The sequence below is a fragment of the Chlorocebus sabaeus genome, chromosome 21 (assembly GCF_047675955.1).
Source record: "Chlorocebus sabaeus isolate Y175 chromosome 21, mChlSab1.0.hap1, whole genome shotgun sequence".
Classification (NCBI taxonomy): Eukaryota; Metazoa; Chordata; class Mammalia; order Primates; family Cercopithecidae; genus Chlorocebus; species Chlorocebus sabaeus.
In genome coordinates, this window is record NC_132924.1 from 128534477 (window position 1) to 128556478 (window position 22002).

At 51.7% G+C, this 22002-nt stretch overlaps 1 protein-coding gene across 2 annotated transcripts; it reads left to right on the forward strand.

The window, feature by feature from the left end:
• Positions 1–332: 332 nt before the first annotated feature.
• LOC140709731 (uncharacterized) lies at positions 333–17974 on the forward strand. Of its 2 annotated transcripts, none has more exons than XM_073009545.1 (2): positions 333–965; positions 4077–17974. In XM_073009545.1, exon 2 carries the CDS (start codon positions 6310–6312, stop codon positions 6928–6930), a length of 621 nt encoding a protein of 206 aa, XP_072865646.1. In that variant the 5' UTR covers positions 333–965; positions 4077–6309; the 3' UTR covers positions 6931–17974. Both variants share the same exon structure in this region, with proteins under 2 accessions (XP_072865646.1, XP_072865647.1).
• The last annotated feature ends 4028 nt before the right edge of the window (positions 17975–22002 follow it).

Below are 22002 nucleotides of genomic sequence, written 5' to 3' on the forward strand. Positions count from 1 at the left end.
CAGGTGCCTCAAAGCTTGTGCAAGGAGGGGGTGTCCCAGGAAGGATGCAGATGGAGGCAGCAGCCATCCTCATGCTTAAAGTTGGTACAAACCAGAGGGGCCAGGCAGGCTTAGGGATGCCTGGCAAGGCCAGGCTGGTGCCACAGGCTCTGGCCGGAGCCTGAGGAACTGGGCCGGACACAGAGCCTGTGGGTGCTGCCTGGAGTCCTGGAAAGTCGTAGGGTGAGGTTGCTCCTTGGCCTCACATATTTTCCAGCCTAGTCTAGCAGTTCATCCTGCGGCTGAGTCTTCTCAGCGTGGGCCTCTGTGCCCCCTCCTCCGTCCTGGGTGCCCTGTGAGCACGCTGCTTCCTGGAAGACCCATGAATGAGCCTGCACTTCCTGCGGCCCCCAGCCCACACCCAGGAGCTGCCTTTCTTCCCTGAGTGTTTGCTCCCGGCTCTGCCCTGGGTTTGGTAGCTGCTCCATAGAACTGCTTTGTTCTGCGTGGAGCCCGTGCACCGCCCCACCATTGTGGATAAGTCACAAAAGCACAGCCCTGAGTCACCACTGCCCTTCCCTTCCCAGGGCTGTGAGCTCATCCCGCCTCCCGTTTCCTCTCTGCACATACTGGGCTATTCGATGATTAGACTTGTGTTTCTCTTTTGATTCTCTTCTTTTCTCTCCTCCTCCCCCGTCCTTTTCCTTCTTCCTTTGGTGTTGGTGGGGGCGGGGGAGAATGAGGTGTTAGGGAAGTGAGCAAGGCACCCTGAAAACAGCGCCCCAATCCTGCAGAGTCAGAGTGGGGCCTGTGAGTGCACGCTGGGTGGAAGGGACAGACGTCCTGGGAAGCAGGCTTGGGGGTTTCGGTTCTGGGAAGGAGGTTGGATTGAGTGGCCTTGAAGCCTCCTTCCCTTCCTCAGACACTGAGGGTGCTGGGGAGTGGTGTGGCTGTGCTCCTTTCGTGGTGAAGATGCTCTGAGGGAGGTGAGTAGCGGAAATCCATGAGTCCCCGTTCATTCATTCACTCATTCGTTCACTCAGTCGATATTTATCAGGCCCTGTGCTGGGCACGGGATGTAGAGTGGGCAACACCGGCCTGTGTCACGGAGTGTGCAGCCTGGTGAGGGAAGCGCACCCCTGTGGGTGAGAAACACGGGTAAGCGTGTGCAGACGTGGAGAAGGCGTGGGGGAGCAGAATGTGGCTTTACAGGTGCGAACACAGAGAGGACAGACTGCGATGGAAGGCTCAGCCTGGAGGTGGTCCTGTTTACCTGAGCGAGAGGGCGTCTCCTGGCTCCTTTCCCTGACAAGGCCGATTCGGAGGGCAGGCTGGGAGTCTGGGGTGGGGTGGGGGAGTGAGGGGGCTCAGAGGGACACCTGCCTTCTTCACGATTTTCCCATCCAAGACTTGCAGCACGTCAGCTTCTTCCAGGCTCCACCCGCAGGCAGACCCGTGCAGCTCCGCTGAGGGAAGTGCCTGGTGCGGGTGCCCTGCCACCACATACAGCTGAGGGAGGCCGCAGGGAGCCTCCCTGGACTCCTCTCTGCCTCTGTTTCTTCCCTGTGAGACATGGGAGCTGAGACCTGCCGACTGGCTGTGCTCCTGCAGGGATTGGAGAGGGCTTAACCCAGCTTGGCAGAGAGCGCCGAGTGTGACTCCAGCATCCTGGGCATCCTGATTTTAAGAAGCACTTTAGAGCTGCTAGACCCGCTCAGGGCCTATATAATCGCTCAGGTGGCTCGCACAGCCAAGCACGCGGTCCTCGTCCCTGGCCTGGCCTCTCCTCCAGGGACTGGAGTCCCCAGGCCCAGGAAGCCACTTGGCTTCCGCCTGAGAGCGTTCTTTCGACCTCCTCTCTCTGGGTCTCTCCTCCCTCAAGGATGGCCCAGATGGTTTACCCCGGTCTTCCCCTGTCCAACCACGGCTGGGGGGTGGAAGGAATTCTGACTGTGCAGGAGACAGCTGCGTGGCCAGGTCGGACAGGAGGCCGTGCGGAGCCAGGGCTGGGGCTTCTGCGCTTGGCTGTGGCTCCCCCAGTGTGGATGGGTGTCGGCGTGGGTGCTTGTTCTTGAGGGGGCCGGGCAGAGGCGTCTGTGGTGCGGTGTGAGGACTGGGGGCCAGGCCAACCTACCAACCACACTGCCGGGGCTGGGCTGCTTTGGCCCTTGCTGTTTTATTATTTTTTAATTTAATTTTAAAAATTGAGCTATGATTCACTTATTATAAAATTAACCATTTTGAGGTGTGCAATTCATGTGTTTTAGCGTATTTCAGAGTTGTGCAGTCATCATCATTAGTAATTCCCAAACGTTTTTATCACCGCAAAAGAAACCTGTGTGCAGTAGCTGTCACTCCTCTATCTGCCCTTCCCCCGGCCATGGCACCCACGAATCCGGTTTCTGTCTCTGAGGGGCCCTGATTCTGAATACTTCATATTTTCAGGTGGGATCACACAACATGACCAGCCTCTTTCACTTAGTGTGTTCTCACGGTTCATCCATGTGGTAGCATCGGACCTTATTCCTTCCCGTGGTGGAGTAATAGTCCGGTGTGTGAATAGACCCTGTTTTATTGATGCACTTATATGTGGGTGGACATTTGGGCTGCATCCCTGTTTTGTGGGTTGTAGGTAATGCTGCTGTGAACATTCATGTGCGGGTTGTTTGTACGGATGTCAGTTTCATGTCTCCTGGATGCATTGCTGGGAGTGGAATTGCTGGATCACATGGTAATGTTATGGTTATTTTGTTATTTTATTTTATTTTATTTTTTTGAGACAGAGTTTTGCTCTTGTTGCCCAGGCTGGAGTGCAGTGGCATGATCTCAGCTCACTGCAACCTCCAACTCCCAGGTTCAAGAAATTCTCCTGCCTCAGCCTCCCGAGTAGCTGGGATTATAGGCACACACCACCATGCCTGGCTAATTTTGTATTTTTAGTAGAGACAGGATTTCTCCATGTTGGTCAGGTTGGTCTCGAACTCCCAACCTCAGGTGATCCACCTGCCTCGGCCTCCCAAAGTGCTGGGATTACAGGTGTGAGCCTGGGAAACCTCACCCTTAGTGTATCTCAAACCGTGCCAGCCTGGCAGTGTCCAGCGTGTCAGCTGGTGGCCCCATCCACACGATGGCCTCGTCCCCTCCCTTAGGGTCATCTCTGTCTCCTGTGGGTCCCATCAGTCAATGCCTAGTCAGCTTATAAATCTAGCTTTCTATACCAACCCCAGCCCCCTAAACCTTAGAAGTACATGGAGCTTTTGTTTTCTTTGTTGTATAAAATCAGGCCTGCCATTCAGCTTAGTTAAGCTGGAAGTTTAGGAACCTCGCTTTGCCAGAGACTACCAAGAAGAACCTACGTTTTGCATTTTTCTTTGAAGATGACTTTTAACTATGCGAAACTGAATTTCCAGCACATAATAAGCCCATGTCACATTCCTGGTTATTGTTATTTATTGATTGTCGACCAGCAACTCCGATTTTGTTTCTCTTCTGTTTGGGACCCAAACAAGGCAAGTGGTGGAAGGATTTTCTTTGTCAGGTCCCTTCAGGCTGAAGTGTGGGCACATTTGATGGTGGTGAAGGGAATGCACAGATGGTGGCATGCTTGCTGCCCCAGGGCGTCATTGCTGCAGGCCCTGGAGTGGGTGGGCTGTACAGGCAAAGGGACTTGATCAGGGGAGTGTCAGTGACAACAGTGACGAAGACAGAGTGCCCCTCCTTAGTGCAGCACTTGGTGAACAGGAAGGACTTTCAAGCACGTCTTGCCGAGGGCCCTCTGAACTGGATGGCATCATCATGATTTTACAGGGTGAAATGACTTTCCCAACTAGAGTGACCAACTCACCCCAGTTTGCCTGGACTTCCTGGGTTTTAGCACGGAACGTCTCGCATGCTGGGAATCCTCTCAGTCCCGGCTCACGGGTCACAGACTATTTAGTGGTAAGCTGGGCCTTGAACTTCAGACCTTTTCACTCTAGCACCTCCGCCTCTTCAGGTACTTGGAACTGTTCACTGAGGGCTGCCTGGGAGCCCCTTTGGGTGCTAACCCCCTTTTGTAAAGCTTGTAATCACATTTTCAACCCTTACCACGTCCCTAGGAGAAGAAAGTCTTGCCATTTGCATTTAATGGAAGAGGACCCGAGGCTTGTAATCAACGGATAACTCACTCATGCAGCCAGGAGAGGCAAGGTTTGAGCTCAGCCCTGACTCCAAAGCTCTGGCTTGAATGCACGTGGCCTTCACTGCTCTGACTGCAGGAGGGAGGCGGAGGACGGCAGCTCAGGGACGCTCCTGCCCTGAACCAATCCAGGGCAACGGGGAAGTGAATGGAAAACCAGTACCTGCTGTCGTCACCACGTCCCCACGTCACGTGTCCTGCATTGGCCCCTGTCCTAGGAGTAGGTCTGAATGAACCTGAACATCTTCATCAATTCCGGTGCTCAAGTCTCTCCTCAGAGGCATGAAACAGGCTACCCAGAGCTGGCCATGACCTCTGGGGGACTCAACAGCCCCCAGCACCCCAGCTTCAGCCCCCTGGCATCCAGGTCACACCCCTCACCAAGATGTTGTGCAGCTGAATGTGCCAGGCTGGGGGACAGATGCCCCTTCTCACTTGACTTGCTCCTTCATTCTTGGTCTGCATTCAGCGCCCGCGAATTTGCCTGGTGAGGCCTTCTCCATGGAGTCGGGTGCTCAGCACCTGCCTGCTGCACCCACGTACTCTATTCCCTGCCCTCTTTGGAGATAAGAAGGAAATAAATCCACTTCTTATGAAATTGCCAAAGCCTGGGCACTCACTAATGGTTTACTTTTTGGCTGAAGGACATTTTTCCCAGCCCCACCTTCAACAGAGGAGATGTCCTGGGGCCTGGCAGCCAGACACAGACAAGCTCTGTGTGGTGCAAAGAGTGCTGGCCTCAGCCTGGGCCTCACTCAGCTTGATCTCAACTTCTCCCTAAGCAACTACAAGGGAAGCCAAGGTCGGAACGCCCTTCCCCAGGTCTGCTCACTCGTAGCAACTGTGTTTGGAGGACAACGCCCCCCATTATTTGCCCTCGCAGCTGTTCCAGCACAGAAGGGGGTTTACCAGCACCTACTGCTCAATAAATGGAAAGTTTTCATTCTACCTTCCACTGCCTTCTGAGAGGTAGAGGAGGAGGAGCGGCCTTGGGAAGCCAAAACTTCTACGGACACTTAAGACACAGCCAAGGGGTGAGGAGGGTCTTGATACCAAGGCAGACAGAGCAGAGTGCACAGGGCAAGGTCTGAGAGACTCCAGCTGGGCCAAGAGGGGTGCTGGCCATGAGGATAACCCTCAGAAAGGACAGATTCCAAGATGGAGCTCTTGACACATTCCAAGACCAGCCTCTCTAGATGAGAGTCGCCCAGGGCCCTGAGACCTGAGTGGCATCCTGTGTCCTGGGACATGGCCGGGCTCTTCTAAATGGTTTCCCCAAGAGAGGGGCGCTGGCCCTGGACTCTCCTCCAGCTGGTTTTGTTGGAGCCCCCTCAAAATGGGATCATAAGCAGAGAGGTCTAAAAACCATCTGTGGCCTCTGAATAGAGCGTTTTGGATTGCTGAAGCCTTTCCTCTCCCATAAAGCTTTCTCCAGAGAGGCCAGAAGACAGTGGCATTTAGCCCTGCCTCACCGGAAGGGATACTGCTGTTAGGGAGGTGGTAGGGGTGATGGAGGTGATGGTGGTGGTAGAGGTGGTGAATGTGGTGAGATGGTAGAAATGGTGGTGGAGGTGGTGGGGGAGGTGATGGAGGTGGAGGAGGTAGTGGGGATGGGGGAGGCAATGGAGGTAGTGGTGATGGAGGTGGAGAAGGTGGTGATGGAGTTGAAGAAGATGGTGGTAGTGCTGGAGTGGAATTGCTGGAGGTGGTGGAGGTGGTGCAGGTGGTAGAGGTGGGGGAGGTGGTGATGGTGGTGGAGGTGGTGGTGGTGCAGATAGTGGAGGTGATGAAGGTGATTGTGGTTTTGGTGGAGATCAGGAAGCTGATGGAGCTGGTGGTGGTGGTGGTGGTGGAGATGGAGGTGGTAGCAGTGGTGGAGGGGTTGGAAGTGTTGGTGCTGGAGGTGCTGGAGGTGGTAGAGTGGTATTGGTGGGGATGGGGGAGGTGATGGAGACAGAGGTGGTGGTAAAGGTGGTGAACGTGGTGAAGGTCGTGGAGGTGGTGATTGTGGTGGAGGTGGTGACAGTGGTGGAGGTGGTCTTGGTTGTGTTGGAATTGGGGAGCTGATGGAGCTGGTGGTGATGGAAGTGCTGGAGATCATGGAGGTTGTGAAAGTGGAGGAAGTGATGGAGGTGGTGTAGGTGGTGGTGGATATGGTGGAGGTGGTAATGGTGATGGAGTTGGTGGAAGTGGTGGAGGTTATGGAGGTGGTGGAGGTAGTGGTTGTGGAGGTGGAGGTGGTGATGACAGTGAATGTGGTGGAGGTAAGGGTGGAGGTGATAGAGGTGGTCATGGTTGGACCATGTGGTGGAGGTGGCAGAGGTGATAGAGGTGGTCATGGTTGTGATGGCAATGGGGGAGGTGTTGGAGCTGGTGGGGATGGTGTTGGAAGGGCTGGAGGTGGTGATGGTGGTGGAGGTAATGGAAGTGGTAGTGTTGGATTTGCTGGAGATAGTAGAGTAGTTTTGGTGGGGATCCTGGAGGTGATGGAGCTGGTGGTGGTGGTGGTGGAAGTGGTGAAGGTGATGAAAATGATAAAGGTGATGGAGGTGGTGATGTTGGTGGAGGTGGTGGTGGTGGAGGTATTGTTGGTGATCGAGGTGGTGATGTTGGTGGAGGTGGTGGTGATAGATGTATTGTTGGCGATGGAGGCAGTGGTGTTGGTGGGAGTGGAGGTTGTGGAGGTGGTTGTGGTGGAGATGGAGGAGGCAATGAAGTTGGTGGTGGTGGAGGTACTAGAGGTCATGGACGTGGTGAAGGTGGTGACAGTGTGAAGATGGTGGAAGTGGTGATGGTGGTGGAGGTGATGGAGGCTGTGGAGTTGGTAGAGGGAGTGGTGGAGGAGGTGATGATGTTGGTGGAGGTGGTGGAGGTGAGGTGGTGCAGGTGGTGGAGGTGATGGAGGTCATGATCGGAGGTGATGAAACTCATTGTTGTTGTGGTGATGTGGGAGGTGATGGAGCTGGGGGTGGTGGAAGTGCTGGAGGTGGTAATGGTCATGCAAGTGCTGGAGGTGATGGAAGTGGTGGGGCTGTGGGTGCTGCAGGTGGTGGAGGTAATTTTGCTGGAGATTAGGAAGGTGATAGAGGGGGTGGTAGTGGGTGTGGTGGAGGTGGTGATGGAGGTAAAAGTGGTGACACTGGTGGAGGTGGTGGATTTGATGGATGTGATGGAGGTGGTGAGGGTGGTAGAGGTAATGGTGGTGGTGATGGTGGCTGTGGTGGGAATGGGAAAGGCAATGCACCTGGTGGTGTTGGTGGTGGTGGAGGTATTGGAGGTGTGCAGGTGGTGTGGGTGGTGTTGGAGATAAATATAGTAGAGGTACTGCAGGTGGTAAAGGTCATGGAGGTGATGATGTTGGTGGAGGCGATGGAGGTGGTGGAGGTAGTGGTGGTAGTGGTAGAGGTGGCAATAGAGGTGGTAAAGGTCATGGAGGTGATGATGTTGGTGGAGGTGATGGAGGTGATGGAGGTAGTAGTGGTAGTGGCAGAGGTGGTAATGGTGGGGTAGTGGTGGAGGTAGTAGAGGTGTGGAGGTGGTGGTGGTGGTGGTGGTGGTGGTGGTGAGGTGGTGATGGTGGTGAAAGTGGTAAAGGTGGTGGTGGTGGAGGTGGTGATGGTGGTGGAAGTGGTGGAGATGATGGAAGCAGTAGAGGTGATGGAGGTGGGTTGGTGGTGGATGTGGTGATGTTGGTGATGATAGAGGTGATGGTGAAGGGGATGGGGGTAGGGGGGCAGAGATGGGGTGGTGATGAAGGTAGTGGTGGACGAGGTGGTGGAGGTGCTGGGTGGTGGTAGAGGTGATAGAGGAGGTTATGGTGGTGGAGGTGATGGAGGTGGAGGTGGTGGCTGTTGTGGGGTGGGGTGATGGAAGTGATAGAGTTGGTTGTGATGGCTGTGGTGGTGGAGGTAGTGGTGGTGAAAGTGGTGACGGTGGTGGTGGAGGTGGAGGTGGTGGTGACTACTGTGGTGGTGGGGGTGATGGAGGTGATCGAGGTGGTTGTGGTGGTGGAGGTGGTGAAGGTGGTGGTGGAGATGGAGATGATGGCTGTTGTGGTGGAGTTGATGGAGGTAACAGAGGTGGTTGTGGTGGTGGAGGTGGTGAAGTTGGTGGTGGAGGTGGTGCAGGTGGTGGTGGTTGTGGTGGAGTTGATGGAAGTGGTAGAGGTGGTTGTGGTTGTGAAGGTGATGGCAGAGGTGGTGGAGGTGGAGGTGGCGGCTGCTGTGGTGGTGGGGGTGATGGAGGTGATAGAGGTGGTTTTGGTGGTGGAGGTGGAGGTGGTGAAGATGATGTTGGAGGTGGTGGCTGTTGCGGTGGGTGGAGTTGATGGAGGTGGCAGAGTTGGTTGTGGTGGTGGAGGTGTGAAGGTGGTGGTGGGGATGATGTAGGTGGTGGCTGTTGTGGTGGAATTGTTGGAGGAGATAGAGGTGATTATGGTTGTGAAGGTGGTGGTGGAGGTGGAGGTGATGATGGTAAAGGTGGTGGTGGAGGTGGTGGAGGTGGAGGTGATGATGGTGAAGGTGGTGGTGGAGGTGGTGGTGATGGAGGTGGTGGAGGTGGAGGTGAAGGCTGTTGTGGTGGTTGTGGTATGGAGGTGGTGGTTGTGGAGGTGGAGATGGTGGCTGTTGTGGTGGAGTTAATGGAGATGATCGAGGTGGTGGAGGTGGTGGAGGTGGTGAAGGTGGTGGAGGTGGAGGTGGTGGTGGGCTGATGGAGGTGCTGGAGATGGTGGATGTGTGGTGATAGAGAGGGCAAGGGAGGTGAGCAGCCAGAAAGAGAGGGAAGTGGTTGTTGTCATGCAAATGGGACAGCCTGCCCTGTGTCAGGTCAGGAGAGCTTGAAGGAACCTCAGGGATCCCTTATCCCACCCCACCTGGTGACATTAAGCAGCCTGCCCAGAGCTCCATGAATAACGAGGGAGAAAATCCATGCTGGATTCCAGAGCACCTGAGTCCCCTGTGGCATTTTGCAGGAACCTGAGCCCCTGCAGCTGCTTCTCTAGAGCACCCGAGTCCCCCATGGTGTTTTGCGGGAACATGAGCCCCTGAATGAACCCCTGAATGAGCCCCCACAGCTGCTTCTCTTCGGGACTGCACACAGAAGTACGGGGCTGCTGGCCTGGCTCTCTCCACACTCACGGTCCTTCCCCACCCAGGCGCAGGTGGGGAAGAGAATAAGGCTGGGCAAGGAGAGGGAACAGGAGGGGAAGCTGGCAGGCGTGCTCAGCAGGCAGTGGCTCTTCCCTGGGTGCGGGGAGGTGACGTTGCCATGAGTTGCTGCCAGGCTGTCCCCTGGCCATCGCCTGGGAAGGCTGCAGACAGGGCAGACACTGTGTGCTGGAGGGGAGGCAGCACTGTGTGGCTGTTTTTCTCTGTTTCTGCAGGACAATCTGCTCCAGGGTCAAGCTGTCACCAGGGTGTTAAAAGAGAGCAGTCAGTCATCTGAAACCCTCTCTGCTGTCACTGAGAGGCATTTTTTCAGTTTGTCAACTTATTCACAGAATTGGCAGAGGCTGTAAAATTCTCACAGTCTAGCAATTCTTGACCTCTCCAATTTAGAGAGGAACAAATCTAATCACTTTGAGGCTTGAAGACTTGTTGGAAGCCACATAGGTGGTTTGTGGCTGAGCCAGGTCTGGAGGCCTCGTGATCCTGAGCCCAGTGTCCTGCGGGATGTACCATCCACGCCCTGCCCAGCTCCCACTGCCGCCTCCTTCCCTCTGCGTCTGGCCATGCCACCCTCCCAGGGCCAGATACAATCCCAGCTGTGCTACTTAATGAGAAATTGCAGAGATGTAGTCATTAAAGTGAGGTCCTTGTCTTGTTTCCTAACAAAATGGAACGATAGCTTACCAAACATTGTCCATGTGAGATGATGCTGGCAAATGGTTCTCCAGTGGCTGGATCATGGCAGGGGCTCAGGAGCCTTGGTAACCATCATTACCACCATTGTTATCTACCAGGTCTTCTTTTTTAGTTGGTAGTTAAAAAGCCAGTACACTGCCCACTAAGAGATCCTACCTGTTGATGAGGGAATTCAGTATTTAATTCTTCGTGGAAAACGACCTTCATTAGAGATTCCCAAATGTCAATTGGAAGACATTTTGTTTTTAAAGAACTACGTTTCCCCTTTCTTAACGTGAGTGTGAATATATATGATTGCAAAAGACACAAAATACAGGCATACCTGGCTTTATTGCACTTTGCTTTATGGGCTCTGCAGATATTATGTTTTTTATAAACTGAAGGTTTGTGGCAACCCTGCACCAAGGCTAATGGCGCCGTTTCCCCAACAGCATGTACTCATTTTGTGTCTCTATGTCATATTTTGGTAATTCTCACAATATTTCAAATGTTTTCATTATTGTATCTGTTTTGGTGCTCTGTGGTCAGTGGTTCTTGATGTTCCTATTGTAATTGTTTTGGGGTGCCACAACCACACCCATGTGAAGACAGCAAACTTAATCGATAAATGTGTGTTCTGACTTCTCCACCAACTGGCCACTCCTTGTCCCTCTCCATCTCCTCAGGCCTTGCTAGTCCATGAGATACAACAATATTGAAATTAGGCCAATTAATAACTGTACAATGGCCTGTTAAGTATTTGAGTGAAAGGAAGAGTCTCATATCTCTCACTTTCATTTCTTATTGATTTTAAGAGATGGATGTCGTACTCTGTCACTGAGGCTAAAATGCAGTGGTGCGATTGTAGCTCAATGCCAATGCAGCCTTGAACACCTAGGCTCAAGAGATCCTCCTGCCTCAGCCTCCTAAAGTGCTGGGATTACAGGCATGAGCCACTGCACCCAACTACATCTCTTATTTTTAATCAAAATCTAGAAGTGATTAAGCTTAGTGAGGATGCCATTTCAAAAGCCAAGGTAGTCCAAAAGCTGGGCCTTTTCCGAATGATAAAAAAGTGACACAGCCTTATTGCTGATATGAAAAATGTTTGAGTGATCTGGATAGAGGACTAAACCAGCCACAACATACCCTGAAGCGACAGCCACAGAGAAGGCCCTAATTCTCTTCAATTCTATGAAGGCCGAGAAAGGTGAGGAAGCTGCAGAAGAAAAACTTGAAGCTGGCAGAGGTTTCTTTGTGAGCCGTAGGGAAAGAAGCCGTCTCCATAACATGAAAGTGCCAGGTGAAGAAGCCAGTTCTCCAGAAGATCCAGCTGAGATCAGGGATGAAGATGTCTACACTAAACAACAGGTTTTAAGTGTAGATGAAACAACCTTCTGTTAGAAGAAGATGCCACTTAGGACTTTCAAAGCTGGAGAGGAGAAGTCAGTGCCTGGCTTCAAAGCCTCAAAGGTGAGAAGACTGCAAAATTTTTCTCCCATTCTGTAGGTTGCCTGTTCACTCTGATGGTAGTTTCTTTTGCTGTGCAGAAGCTGTTTAGTTTAATTAGATTCCATTTGTCAATTTTGGTTTTCATTGCCATTGCTTTTGGTGTTTTAGGCATGAAGTCCTTGCCCATGCCTATATCCTGAATGGTATTGCCTAGGTTTTCTTCTAGGGTTTTTATGGTTTTAGGTCTAACATTTAAGTCTTTAATCCATCTTGAATTAATTTTTGTATAAGGTATAAGGAAGGGATCCAGTTTCAGCTTTCTATGTATGGCTAGCCAGTTTTCCCAGCACCATTTGTTAAATAGGGAATCCTTTCCCCATTTCTTTTTTTTTTCTTCAGGTTTTCCAAAGATCAGATAGTTGTAGATGTGTGGCATTATTTTTGAGGGCTCTGTTCTGTTCCATTTGTCTATATCTCTGTTTTGGTACCAGTACCATGCGTTTTGGTTACTGTAGCCTTGTATTATAGTTTGAAGTCAGGTAGCATGATGCCTCCAGCTGTGTTCTCTTGGCTTAGGATTGACTTTGTGCACATATTCCCTAGAACTTAAAGTATAATAAAAAAGCAAAAACAAAACAAAACAAAACAAAAACAAAGCCTCAAAGGACAGGCTGACTCTCTTGTGAGGGGTGAATGCAATTTAAGTGATTTTAAGTTGTATCCAATGCTCATGTAGCATTCCAAAAATCCCAGGGAACTTAAAAATTATGCTAAATCTATTCTGCCTGTGCCCTATAAATGGACCTACAAAACCTGGATGACAGCACATCTGTTTACAGCCTAGTTAACTGGATATTTTAAGTTCATGATTGAGAGCTAGTATTCAGAGAAAATGATTCCTTTCGAAATATGACTGTTCATTGACAATGTACCTGGTCATCCAAGAGCTCTGACATCAATGTATAAGGAAGTTAATGTTTTCATGCCTGCGGACACCACATCCATTCTGCAGCCCATGGATCAAGGAGTAATTCTGACTTTCAAGTCTTATATTTTGGAAATACATTTCACAAGGTTATAGCTGCCATAGACAGTGATTCCTCTGATGGGTCTAGGCAAACTCACCCGAAAACCCTCTAAAAAAATATTCGGCATCCTAGATGCCATGAAGGACATTTGAGATTTACTGGCGGAGGTAAAAATCTCAACATTCACAGGAGTTTGGACAATGCGGATTCCAACTCTTGTGGATGACTTTGAGGGTTTCAGAACTTCAGCAGAAAATGTTACTGCAGATGTGGTGGAAATAGCAAGAGAACTAGAACTAGAAGTGAAGCCTGAAGATGGAACTGAGTTACTACAATCTCAGGATAACACTTTAATGGATGAGGAGTGGCTTCTTAAAGATGGACAAAGAAAGTAGTTTCTTGAGATCAGATCTACTCCTGGTGAAGGTGCTGAGAACACTGCTGAAACATCAGCAAGGATTTAGAATATTACAAAATCTTGGTTGGTAAAGCAGTGGCAGGGTTTGAGAGGACTGACTCCAATTTTGAAAGAAGTTCTACTGTGGGTAAAATGCTATCAAACAGCATCATATGTTACAGAGAAAACTTTCGTGGAAGGAAGAGTCCATTGATGTGACAAACTTCATTGTCTTATTTTAAGAAATTGCCACAGGCACCCCAACCTTCAGCAGCCACCACCATGATCGATCAGCAGCCATCAACATTGAGGCAAGACCCTTGTCCAGCAAAAAGATGATGACTCACTGAAGGCTCAGATGCTTAAGGTACAAACACTGGTTTTTTAGACACAGTGCTGTTGACCACTTAATGGACTACAATACAGTGCAAACATAACTTTTTTATACGCACTGGGAAACCAGAGGTTTGTGTGACTCATTTTATTGTGATGTTCGCTTTATTGTGGTGCAGTAGGGTGGGCAGAAGTTTATGTTATAAATATACAGGCAGACCTCGGAGATGATACTGCAGGTTGATCTCTGATAGTGCAGGTTCAGTTCAACCTGCAGTATCTCTGAGGTCTGCCTGTGTGTTTATAACATAAACTTCTCTCACTAAGGAGCGGATGCAAAGTGTTAGCTATTACAGTGAAGAGAACAGTTTGCACTTGGCTCCAGAATGGGCATTTGTTCTTGGAGATTTGTGACTTTCCCTCGTGTGTTTCACACGGGATTGGGTGGCCCATGGAATCTCAGCTGTGAGCTCTTTGGCCCTATAGAGATGAGGTTTGCTGACCTCACTCCAGGGAGGAAGAAACCTTCACTCCAGCTGGTCACGCAGGGGCAGGTGCTTCCAAGGTGGCTTTGTTCATTTAGTTAATATTCCCTGAGCAGCTACTCTGTCCATGTCCTCTGTATTGTGAGTGTCATTCTGTTAGTTTCCACAACTCAGTGAATAAATTAATTTTGTCTATGAACAGAATGGCTGTTCCTATACCCAGGCCATGTGGATTAATAGGAGTCTTGCTTCCAAGTGGTAGAAACCCAACTGAAATTAGTTTAAACACAGGAGGAAGTTTATTGGTTCAGGTAGGTGGGAAGTTTGGGGGCTGCTGTTTTTGGCATTGCTGAATCCAGGGATGCAGACCCGAAGACTGCCCTGTTCCAGGCCTCCCAGAAGTATTCGGCTTCATTCTAAGCTGTGGCTTCACCATCTTTCTGCAAAGATGGCCATAGCAGCTGCAGAATTCCATGGTGCTCAAAGCTTGCAATTCCAGAGGGGTCAGGGAGGCTCTGCCTTCCACGTGTGAAACCCTGCAGAGAAGGACTCGTGTTGCCCCAGACTGAGTCGACACCAATACATCCCTGAAGGAGGGGAAGCAAGGCCCTTGGGCGACAGCCTCCTTAGAGTCTAACGAGGCTGGGAAGAGGCAGTTCCTGAAAGAAAAGCTGTAAGGTGGATGAAACACAGCCACCTGCCACACCATGGACTGGCACCCAGGTAGGGGGAGAGCTGAGGGCGGCAGAGCTCAGGACTGCCGGGTTGCTGGAGGCCAGAAAAGCTGCTTCCTGGAGCCAGGCAGGCACACTGAGCCCCAGAAAACATGCAAGGCAAAGTCAGTGCTGTGAGGCCAGGGATTGGTGGACACCGGACAGGGGGCAGGAGGCCAGCAGCAGGGAGCCTCGGGGACCCCATGCAGCAACAAGGAGCCCTCGTTGTGCATTCAGCTGCTCCTGGGGAAACCACAGAGGGCGAAGCCTGAGCTCCCAGGCAGAAACAGGTGAGCAGTTGAAGTAGATGAATTCGTGAACCTTCCTGGCGAGGGGTTAGCGGGGAGAGATGAGGCCAGATCTCTAGCGTTCAAAGTGGCTTTTAACCTTTGGGTTGTGATCAGTGGGTTAAAAAACCCTGAGATTCAGATGACTTGTTTATGAGTCACTGTGCCCTGTCCTTCTCTCACCAACCCTTGACAGTTTCACACCCACGATTATTTCAGTATTTTGATTCTTAAGAGAATTTCAATTTGGGCAACTAAATTTTTTCAAAATGCCAGAAAATTCTCAGTGTCAAATATGATACCTGCTTTCCTTCTGAAAAGCGTTAGTGAAGTTTTTACCTTCTAGTAGACTCAAGCATAGAAACTACCTCCTGTGTAGTACCAGTGACGATCATGATTCCAGGCACATGGTAGCCACTCAAGACATTTTGAACTGAATCAAACTTTTGCTGGAATGGCCATCACATTGTCGTCCAGAATGGCAAGGTTTTTTTTTTTTTTTTGAGACAGGGTCTCCCTCTATCACCCAGGCTGTAGTGCAGTGGTGTGATCTTGGCTCACTGCAACCTCTACCTCCCAGGTTCATGTGATTCTCTCTCCTCAGCCTTCTCAGTAGCTGGGATTACAGGTGCGTGCCACCATAGCCCAGCTAGTTTTTGTATTTTTAGTGGAGACAGTGTTTCACCATGTTGGCCAGACTCGTCTCAAACTCTTGACCTCAGGTGATCCGCCTGCCTCGGCCTCCCAAAGTGCTGGGATTATAGGCATGAACCACCATGCCCAGCCCTAGAATGGCAAGAACTTTAATCATATTTGGGATTGGTAGACAGAATCACTCTCAAGGGATCCTTGGGAAAGCTTTCACCCAATTGTGATGATTTTAGACATGGTATCCGAGGTCTGGGGTTTTAGAACTCCTGGTTCCTTTCTCAGTGGGCCTATGACATGATTTTGAATGCCACGGTCCACGGGGCGCTGTTGAGACGCTTGTGCACTGTGGTCTCTCCTAGGAACAATGTGACACTGGTAAAACTTGCTTCTGGCCTATTTCCACCTTCCTAATCTGTGTTCCACTTCTCCTTCCTGGCACCCAACTCTACTTCTGACTCTCACTCCTCAATTCCGGGGATCTTTCTCTGTCTCATTTCTGCTGTTGCTCACAAAGATGTCAACAAATCATGAAGATGAGTTAGAAGGTGGAGCCCTGTGTTCCGGCCTTTTCCCTGGTGTCCAGCCTCTGGAAGTTCAGCCCCAGCCTTCCCCACAGAAGTCTCAGCCCCAGGCTCCCCACCGGAAGCCTAGCAAATAATTCTCATGCTGTGGTCATTTGTATACTCTCTCTCCTCACGTTTTTTCAGAAAAGACTTGAAGCTAATTAATATAATAATCAAGAGAGGAAGAGATAAAAGGAAAGCAAGAATGGAGACAAAGGGGCAAAACCTGATGGGAGATTTTCTCACAAACCACGCAATGGGGTCCTGCCAGCTCACAAGGGGCGGACCACCAATTTTGCTCTGAGGTTTTCATACTTCCCTATAAGGGGGAAATATGATCAAGTACATGGCTGAAAATGTTTATAAGAAAAAAATAGAGTTTCTCAAGAGCGGCCCAGCTGTTTCCAAGGCTGAGGGAACTAGCTGTCTCCTGCAGAAACCTGGTCTTCCTGGTCCAGCCTCAGTGACTCCAGCACTGGGGGTTCTGACAGGGTGCCAGGCTTCGCAGTGGGCTCGCGGTGTGGGTCCGGTGGACGGGACCCTCTTGAGGTGGTGCTAGATGGCAGAGGCTGTGTTTAAACCCTTGGTGATTGTTGGGGTGTGGTGACTTGAGGCGATATGTCCTGAGGAGACCTGGGAGGCTTCTGCTGAGAAATGGCCTTTAGACCATGATCCTCATTGCCCACAGATTCTGTATTGTGAGTTTGCCTGCTTGCTAAAGTATGTTTGCACCCTCGAAATGAGTACTTGCAGAAGATTGGTGGTCATTTTTGGACACGTTCTGAATGGTGGAAAGTGCGAGCCCCCATCGCACAGGCCCCTGGGGAGGTGGAACCGAGCGCACTGCCCTCTTGCCCCAGCTCAGGCAGCAGCGTGGCCTCCCCTCCATGTGCTTCCTTTAGTTCCAGACATTTTGCAATTTTGTTCTGTATTGGTCATTTCGATGTTTGAAATGGTCTCAAGCATGGTGCAGAGGTGGTGTCTGTGTTCCTGAGCACAGGAAGACTGTGATGCACCTTATGAAGAAAACACGCATGTCAGAGAAGCTTTGTTCAGACTGAGTGACAGCGCTGCTGGCCTTGAGTTCAGTGTTAATGAACTGACAATATACATTAAATAAGGTGTCTCTAAACAGAAACACGCATCAGTCAAGGTCATGTATTTCTTGATCGATGAAACTGAAGTGACCGGAAGCTCACAGGAACAAAACCCTGAGTTTCCCCTAGGAGCCACCATTCAGTATCCACTAATTCCATGTCCACAGAGACTTTACGGAACACGACTGCTATGCACAAGTGCTGACAGCATCTTAGCTACCCCTGAGTCTGGGTGGGGTGGGCAGCTGTCCTGAAGTCGGGTGCCTGGTGCTGCCCCAGGGCCACCTCTCCTTCCAGGCCCGGCTGAGTTGGTGGCCTTTCGAACAAGCACCTCTTTATTTCGGGCAATTTCTAGATGACAACGGCATTTGTTTGCGAGTAGATCATGGGGCCTTTGCTCAATGTGACATTATCGGCCAATGGTGGCGGTGCTGACTTCTGTCCCAGATGCAGTCACCTTCATGGGGGTGGACTCCCTGCTTGTCTAGGCAATCTCAAATGGCAATTTTTGACCTTCCAGCTGGACAACAAAAGGATTTTGATTTCCCAGAGACTTACTGCTCACCCCATGCTTGCCTTGGCTCAGTCACATTGCTTTGTGACCTTCAGGCTGGGGACTGTTTGGAAGGTCTGGGCACGAAAGCCTACTTTTATCCAGGACAATGGAAACCCCAAGTGCCAGTTTTTCTCAATACCCGGCTTTGCTATCTGTCTCGTTCAGAACCTGTAGGAGTCTGAAATACAATGTATGGTAACAAGTGGGCCTTTAAACCGCTACTGAAAACGCCTGTGTTGTGATGAGATCGCACATAAAGCAGGGAATGGCCCCAGCCCACAGCTAATGGCAGGGGCTCAGGCTACTGGCCAGGCCGGCTCTGCAACCCCACCAGGCCCCGGCCCAGCTTTCTCACTGACGTGTCAAGAAGGGACAGGGTGAGGGTGTGGGGATGTGGGGAGGGGTGGCTGCTGGGCCTAATCCCACTCCTACCCCCGAATGACAGTGCCCCAGCAGCTCGCAGCAGAGTTTCTGGGAGCCCTGGAGGATGTCAGCGTCTGACCTTTCCTGGCTGCGGCGGCTCCTGCTGCTGTTTGCGGAAGTCCCTAAGTCAGTGGCAGGAGGGTGAGTAAAGTGTCACCCCTGTGCAATGACACAGTGCTGAGGACAGTGCTGAGGGCAGTGCTGAGGACAGTGCTGAGGACAGCGCTGAGGGCAGCGCTGGGGGCAGTGCTGAGGGCAGTGCTGGGGGCAGCGCTGAGGCTGGTGGAATGTCACAAGGTCAGGGAGAATGTGGCAGATTCCCCACACACACAGACCGGAAGCACTGTGGCCACAGACCAGGCAGCACGGGCCCCTCCAAGGGACAGCGGGACTGCACCAGGTGATAACAAGGGCTCCATTGCCCTATAAAGAAGAAATAAAATGCTCTGCTTCCCTTTGGGAGGCCGAGGTGGGTGGATCACGAGGTTGGGAGATCGAGACTATCCTGGCTAACACAGTGAAACCCCGTCTCTACTAAAAACACAAAAAATTAGCCGGGTGTGGTGGTGGGCACCTGTAGTCCCAGCTACTTGGGAGGCTGAGGCAGGAGAATGCCGTGAACCCAGGAGGTGGAGCTTGGGCAGTGAGCCGAGATTGTGCCACTGCACTCCAGCCTGGGGGACAGAGCGAGACTCTGTCTCGGAAAAAAAAAAAATACTCTGCTTCCATGCCACTAAAGCAAGCGCTTCCCACCTGTGTCCTTAGTGACCACCAGGAAGGTGATGGCTCCGAGCAGGACCTCCACCCATGGGTTACTGAGGCATCTGCACCTGTGTCCTTAGTGACCACCAGGAAGGTGATGGCTCCGAGCAGGACCTCCACCCATGGGTTACTGAGGCATCTGCACCTGTGTCCTCAGTGACCACCAGGAAGGTGACGGCTCCGAGCAGGACCTCCACTCACGGGTTACTGAGGCGTCTGCACCTGTGTCCTTAGTGACCACCAGGAAAGTGATGGCTCCAAACAGGGCCTCCACTCACGGGTTACTGAGGCATCTGCACCTGTGTCCTCAGAGACCACCAGGAAGGTGACGGCTCCGAGCAGGACCTCCACTCATGGGTTACTGAGACACCTACTGTCATTTCCAGGGTTCCGGGACAAAATAGTATGTGGACACTTGGATTTAAATCCCAGCACTGCCATGATTTCAGGGGCTGTTATTTCAGCTCCTGAGCCTGTTTCCTTGTCTGTAGAGTGGGGTGCACACGGCCAACCTCACAGAGCTGTGGGCTCCATCCAGGCGGCTGTCGCTGTTTCCCTCTCAGTGCTCAGCGGCCCCCAGGCCACCCCTGCAAAATTGCTGCTTCCTCCGAAGAGGTTTGGGCTTGGATCAGATTTAGAATTCCCTGGAAAGGGTGGTATCAAGAGGGCCCCCTTTCCAGGCATTTGCACTGATTAAACTCTCATGTGACCTGTCCATGACTCTAGGGAGAGAAGCAACGGGGGTGATGACTGTGACAACCTGGAGACCCTCTTGGACAGGTGGTTGCGATTCCATATGCTCCCGGCACCACCCTGTGAGTCATGGCAGGTGTTGGCATCCCATTTTCCTGAGAAAGAAATGGAGAAAATGTGACTTTCCACACAGCTTGTTAGTGGCAGAGTGGAGGTGAAGCCCCAGCTGTCCTAAGTCTGAGCAAGGCTCCTGCTGTGAGCTCAGTTCTGAGCCCAGGTTCTAGGGAGGTAAGGGAGGACTGGTTGCCTTAGGAAGGGGGCAGGAGGCCTGGCCCACAGGGAGGCAGAAGCAGAGCAGCTACAAGGCTATGGTGACCAGAAGTGGCTGGGGAGGGCCGGCTGAGACCAGCCACAAGGCCATGGTGACCAGTAGTGGCTGGGGAGGGCCAGCTGAGGACCCACACCTGGACCCGACCAATACTAGACTTGAGCCCTCTGCAGGGTGGATGGGGCTGAGGCTGATATCTGGTGGCAAGAAGCGGTGAGTAGGTTACTGGGTGTTGGCCTGGCAGCTAGGACGGTCAGAAGCCTCTTGTTTCAGATAGAGTGATGGGGAAGTGGACTTTGGCTGGTCTTTTTGATGGTTGATGGATCTGCTCATTCATCTGTGGGGTATTCATGAGCACCTTCCATGTTCTAGGCACGGTTCCAGGTGGGGGGATCAGGACGCAGGTAAAGGAGACAAAAAGTCTTCTCGTCAAGGAGCTTATGTGTGGTGAAGGGAGAGAAACGGTAAACAGACATAAATGAAAACATGTCATGTTGAGGGTGATGCTACTGTGGAATCAAAAAGCAGACTGGGGACCAGGGATGCTGGAGTAGAGTGAAAGGGGCTGTTGAAACCATCCGCATTGGTCGGAAACCTGAGCACAAAGAAAGACAGCAAGGAGAGCCTGAGTGTGCGCAAAGGGTGGAACAGGGAATGTAGCTCTGAAGAGAACTCAGTGGTTCTGAGTGCAGGAGCCCCAGGCCGGCCGTCTCTCAGCGAGGCTGCCCAATCCTGGAGGAAGCTGGCTGTGCACAAGGATGGGCCTCGCGTAGACCACTGGGTGCTGCATCAGAGGGCACACAATGTCCAGTGCTGCCTTGACATCTTGGAGCCTCCAAGTCCCCAAACTCTAACCTTTGAGCCCCCCTGCTTTCCCCAGAGATGGCCCCCAACTCCCTCCCCTCGACCAAGTGGGAAAGGCTCCCTCACGTTGGCTGCATGTGTTACATCCCGCCCGGCCCACAGCCTGGTTCCACCTTCCTGTCCGCCCCTGGAATCACTTACAGAAGCCATTCACTAAATCCCACGGGAACCAGTCCCCCGCCCCTCTGCCTTCACTACGTCACTACCAAGCCTACCTCCCACAGCCCTGTGCACTCTGCCCCCCAGTGGAGCCTCATGTGGCCTCCCAACTGCCCGTCTATGTAGCTGAGAAACTGATCGCATCTGTCCAGTGCCAGGTGTCATGGGTTTGAGTGTCCTCAGAAACCGAGGGTCCTCTCTCACCAGTGACGTAAAGAGGGAAACAGAACCCCGGCCATGATGTGTGCTCATGCCTGCAGGGACGCCAGGGGAGGGATGGGGAATGCCACAGGACACCAGGGGAGGCCTGCAGGGATGCCACAGAGGGATGGGCGGGGCCCCACACCCCATGGAGGCTGAGAAGGGACAGAGCGGAACAGGGCTCTAGTGTCTCCCCCATCGCCGGCACTGGGCCTCCTGGAGCCCATCAGTCATGGGACGTTTAGAGATGGGCAGTGGATACCATGCGGTAGGCTTGGCCAGTGGCTCATGGACGCACCTGCTCCCTGCTTCCTCTGCTGCTTTGCTGTCACCACAGAGTCTGTAGCTCCCCTTGTAGCTGGGTACAGCTCCACCGCCACGTCCTGGCCCATGGGGTGTGGTGTGTATCCATTCTGGGTTGCATTCTTACAAGGAATGGCTGTGCACTTTCCTTGCTTTTACCTGTTGCCGCTGGGTTTAAGGCTGAATTAGTCACCTTTGGCCCAGAATGGAAGGTCCATGTTGAGGTTGGCACAGCTGTCCTTAGGGTCCTCAATAACCTACATCTAAATTGTTACACAAGAAAAAGCAAACTCCAAGCTTGTTCAAACCATGGTATTTGGGATCATTTTGCTATAGAAGCTTGGACAATACTCCAATCCATAATGACAGGGAGACATTACTTACATACATTAATAAAAACAACACGAATGCTATTAACGCCAGAAATGTTATCCACCTTTTTTGGAGTTATTGTGTTTTACGTACTATCCTAAGAGCATTAGGATTCAGAGACATAATTTAGTCCTCACAGCAATCTTGCAAGTCTGTTATTATTACCCTGTGTTAGTCTGTTCTCACACTGCTATAAAGAAACAACTGAGGCTGGGTAAGGAAAGAGATTTAATTGACTCACAGTTCCTCATGGCTGGGGAGGCCTCAGGGAACTTACAATCACGGTGGAAGGGAAAGAAAACATGTCCTTCTTCACAAGGTGGCAGGAGAGAGTGT

Bases quoted from the DNA above. Each gene is read 5' to 3' on its own strand.
- LOC140709731 (XM_073009545.1), top strand. From the start codon at position 6,310: ATGGTGGAGGTGGTAATGGTGATGGAGTTGGTGGAAGTGGTGGAGGTT.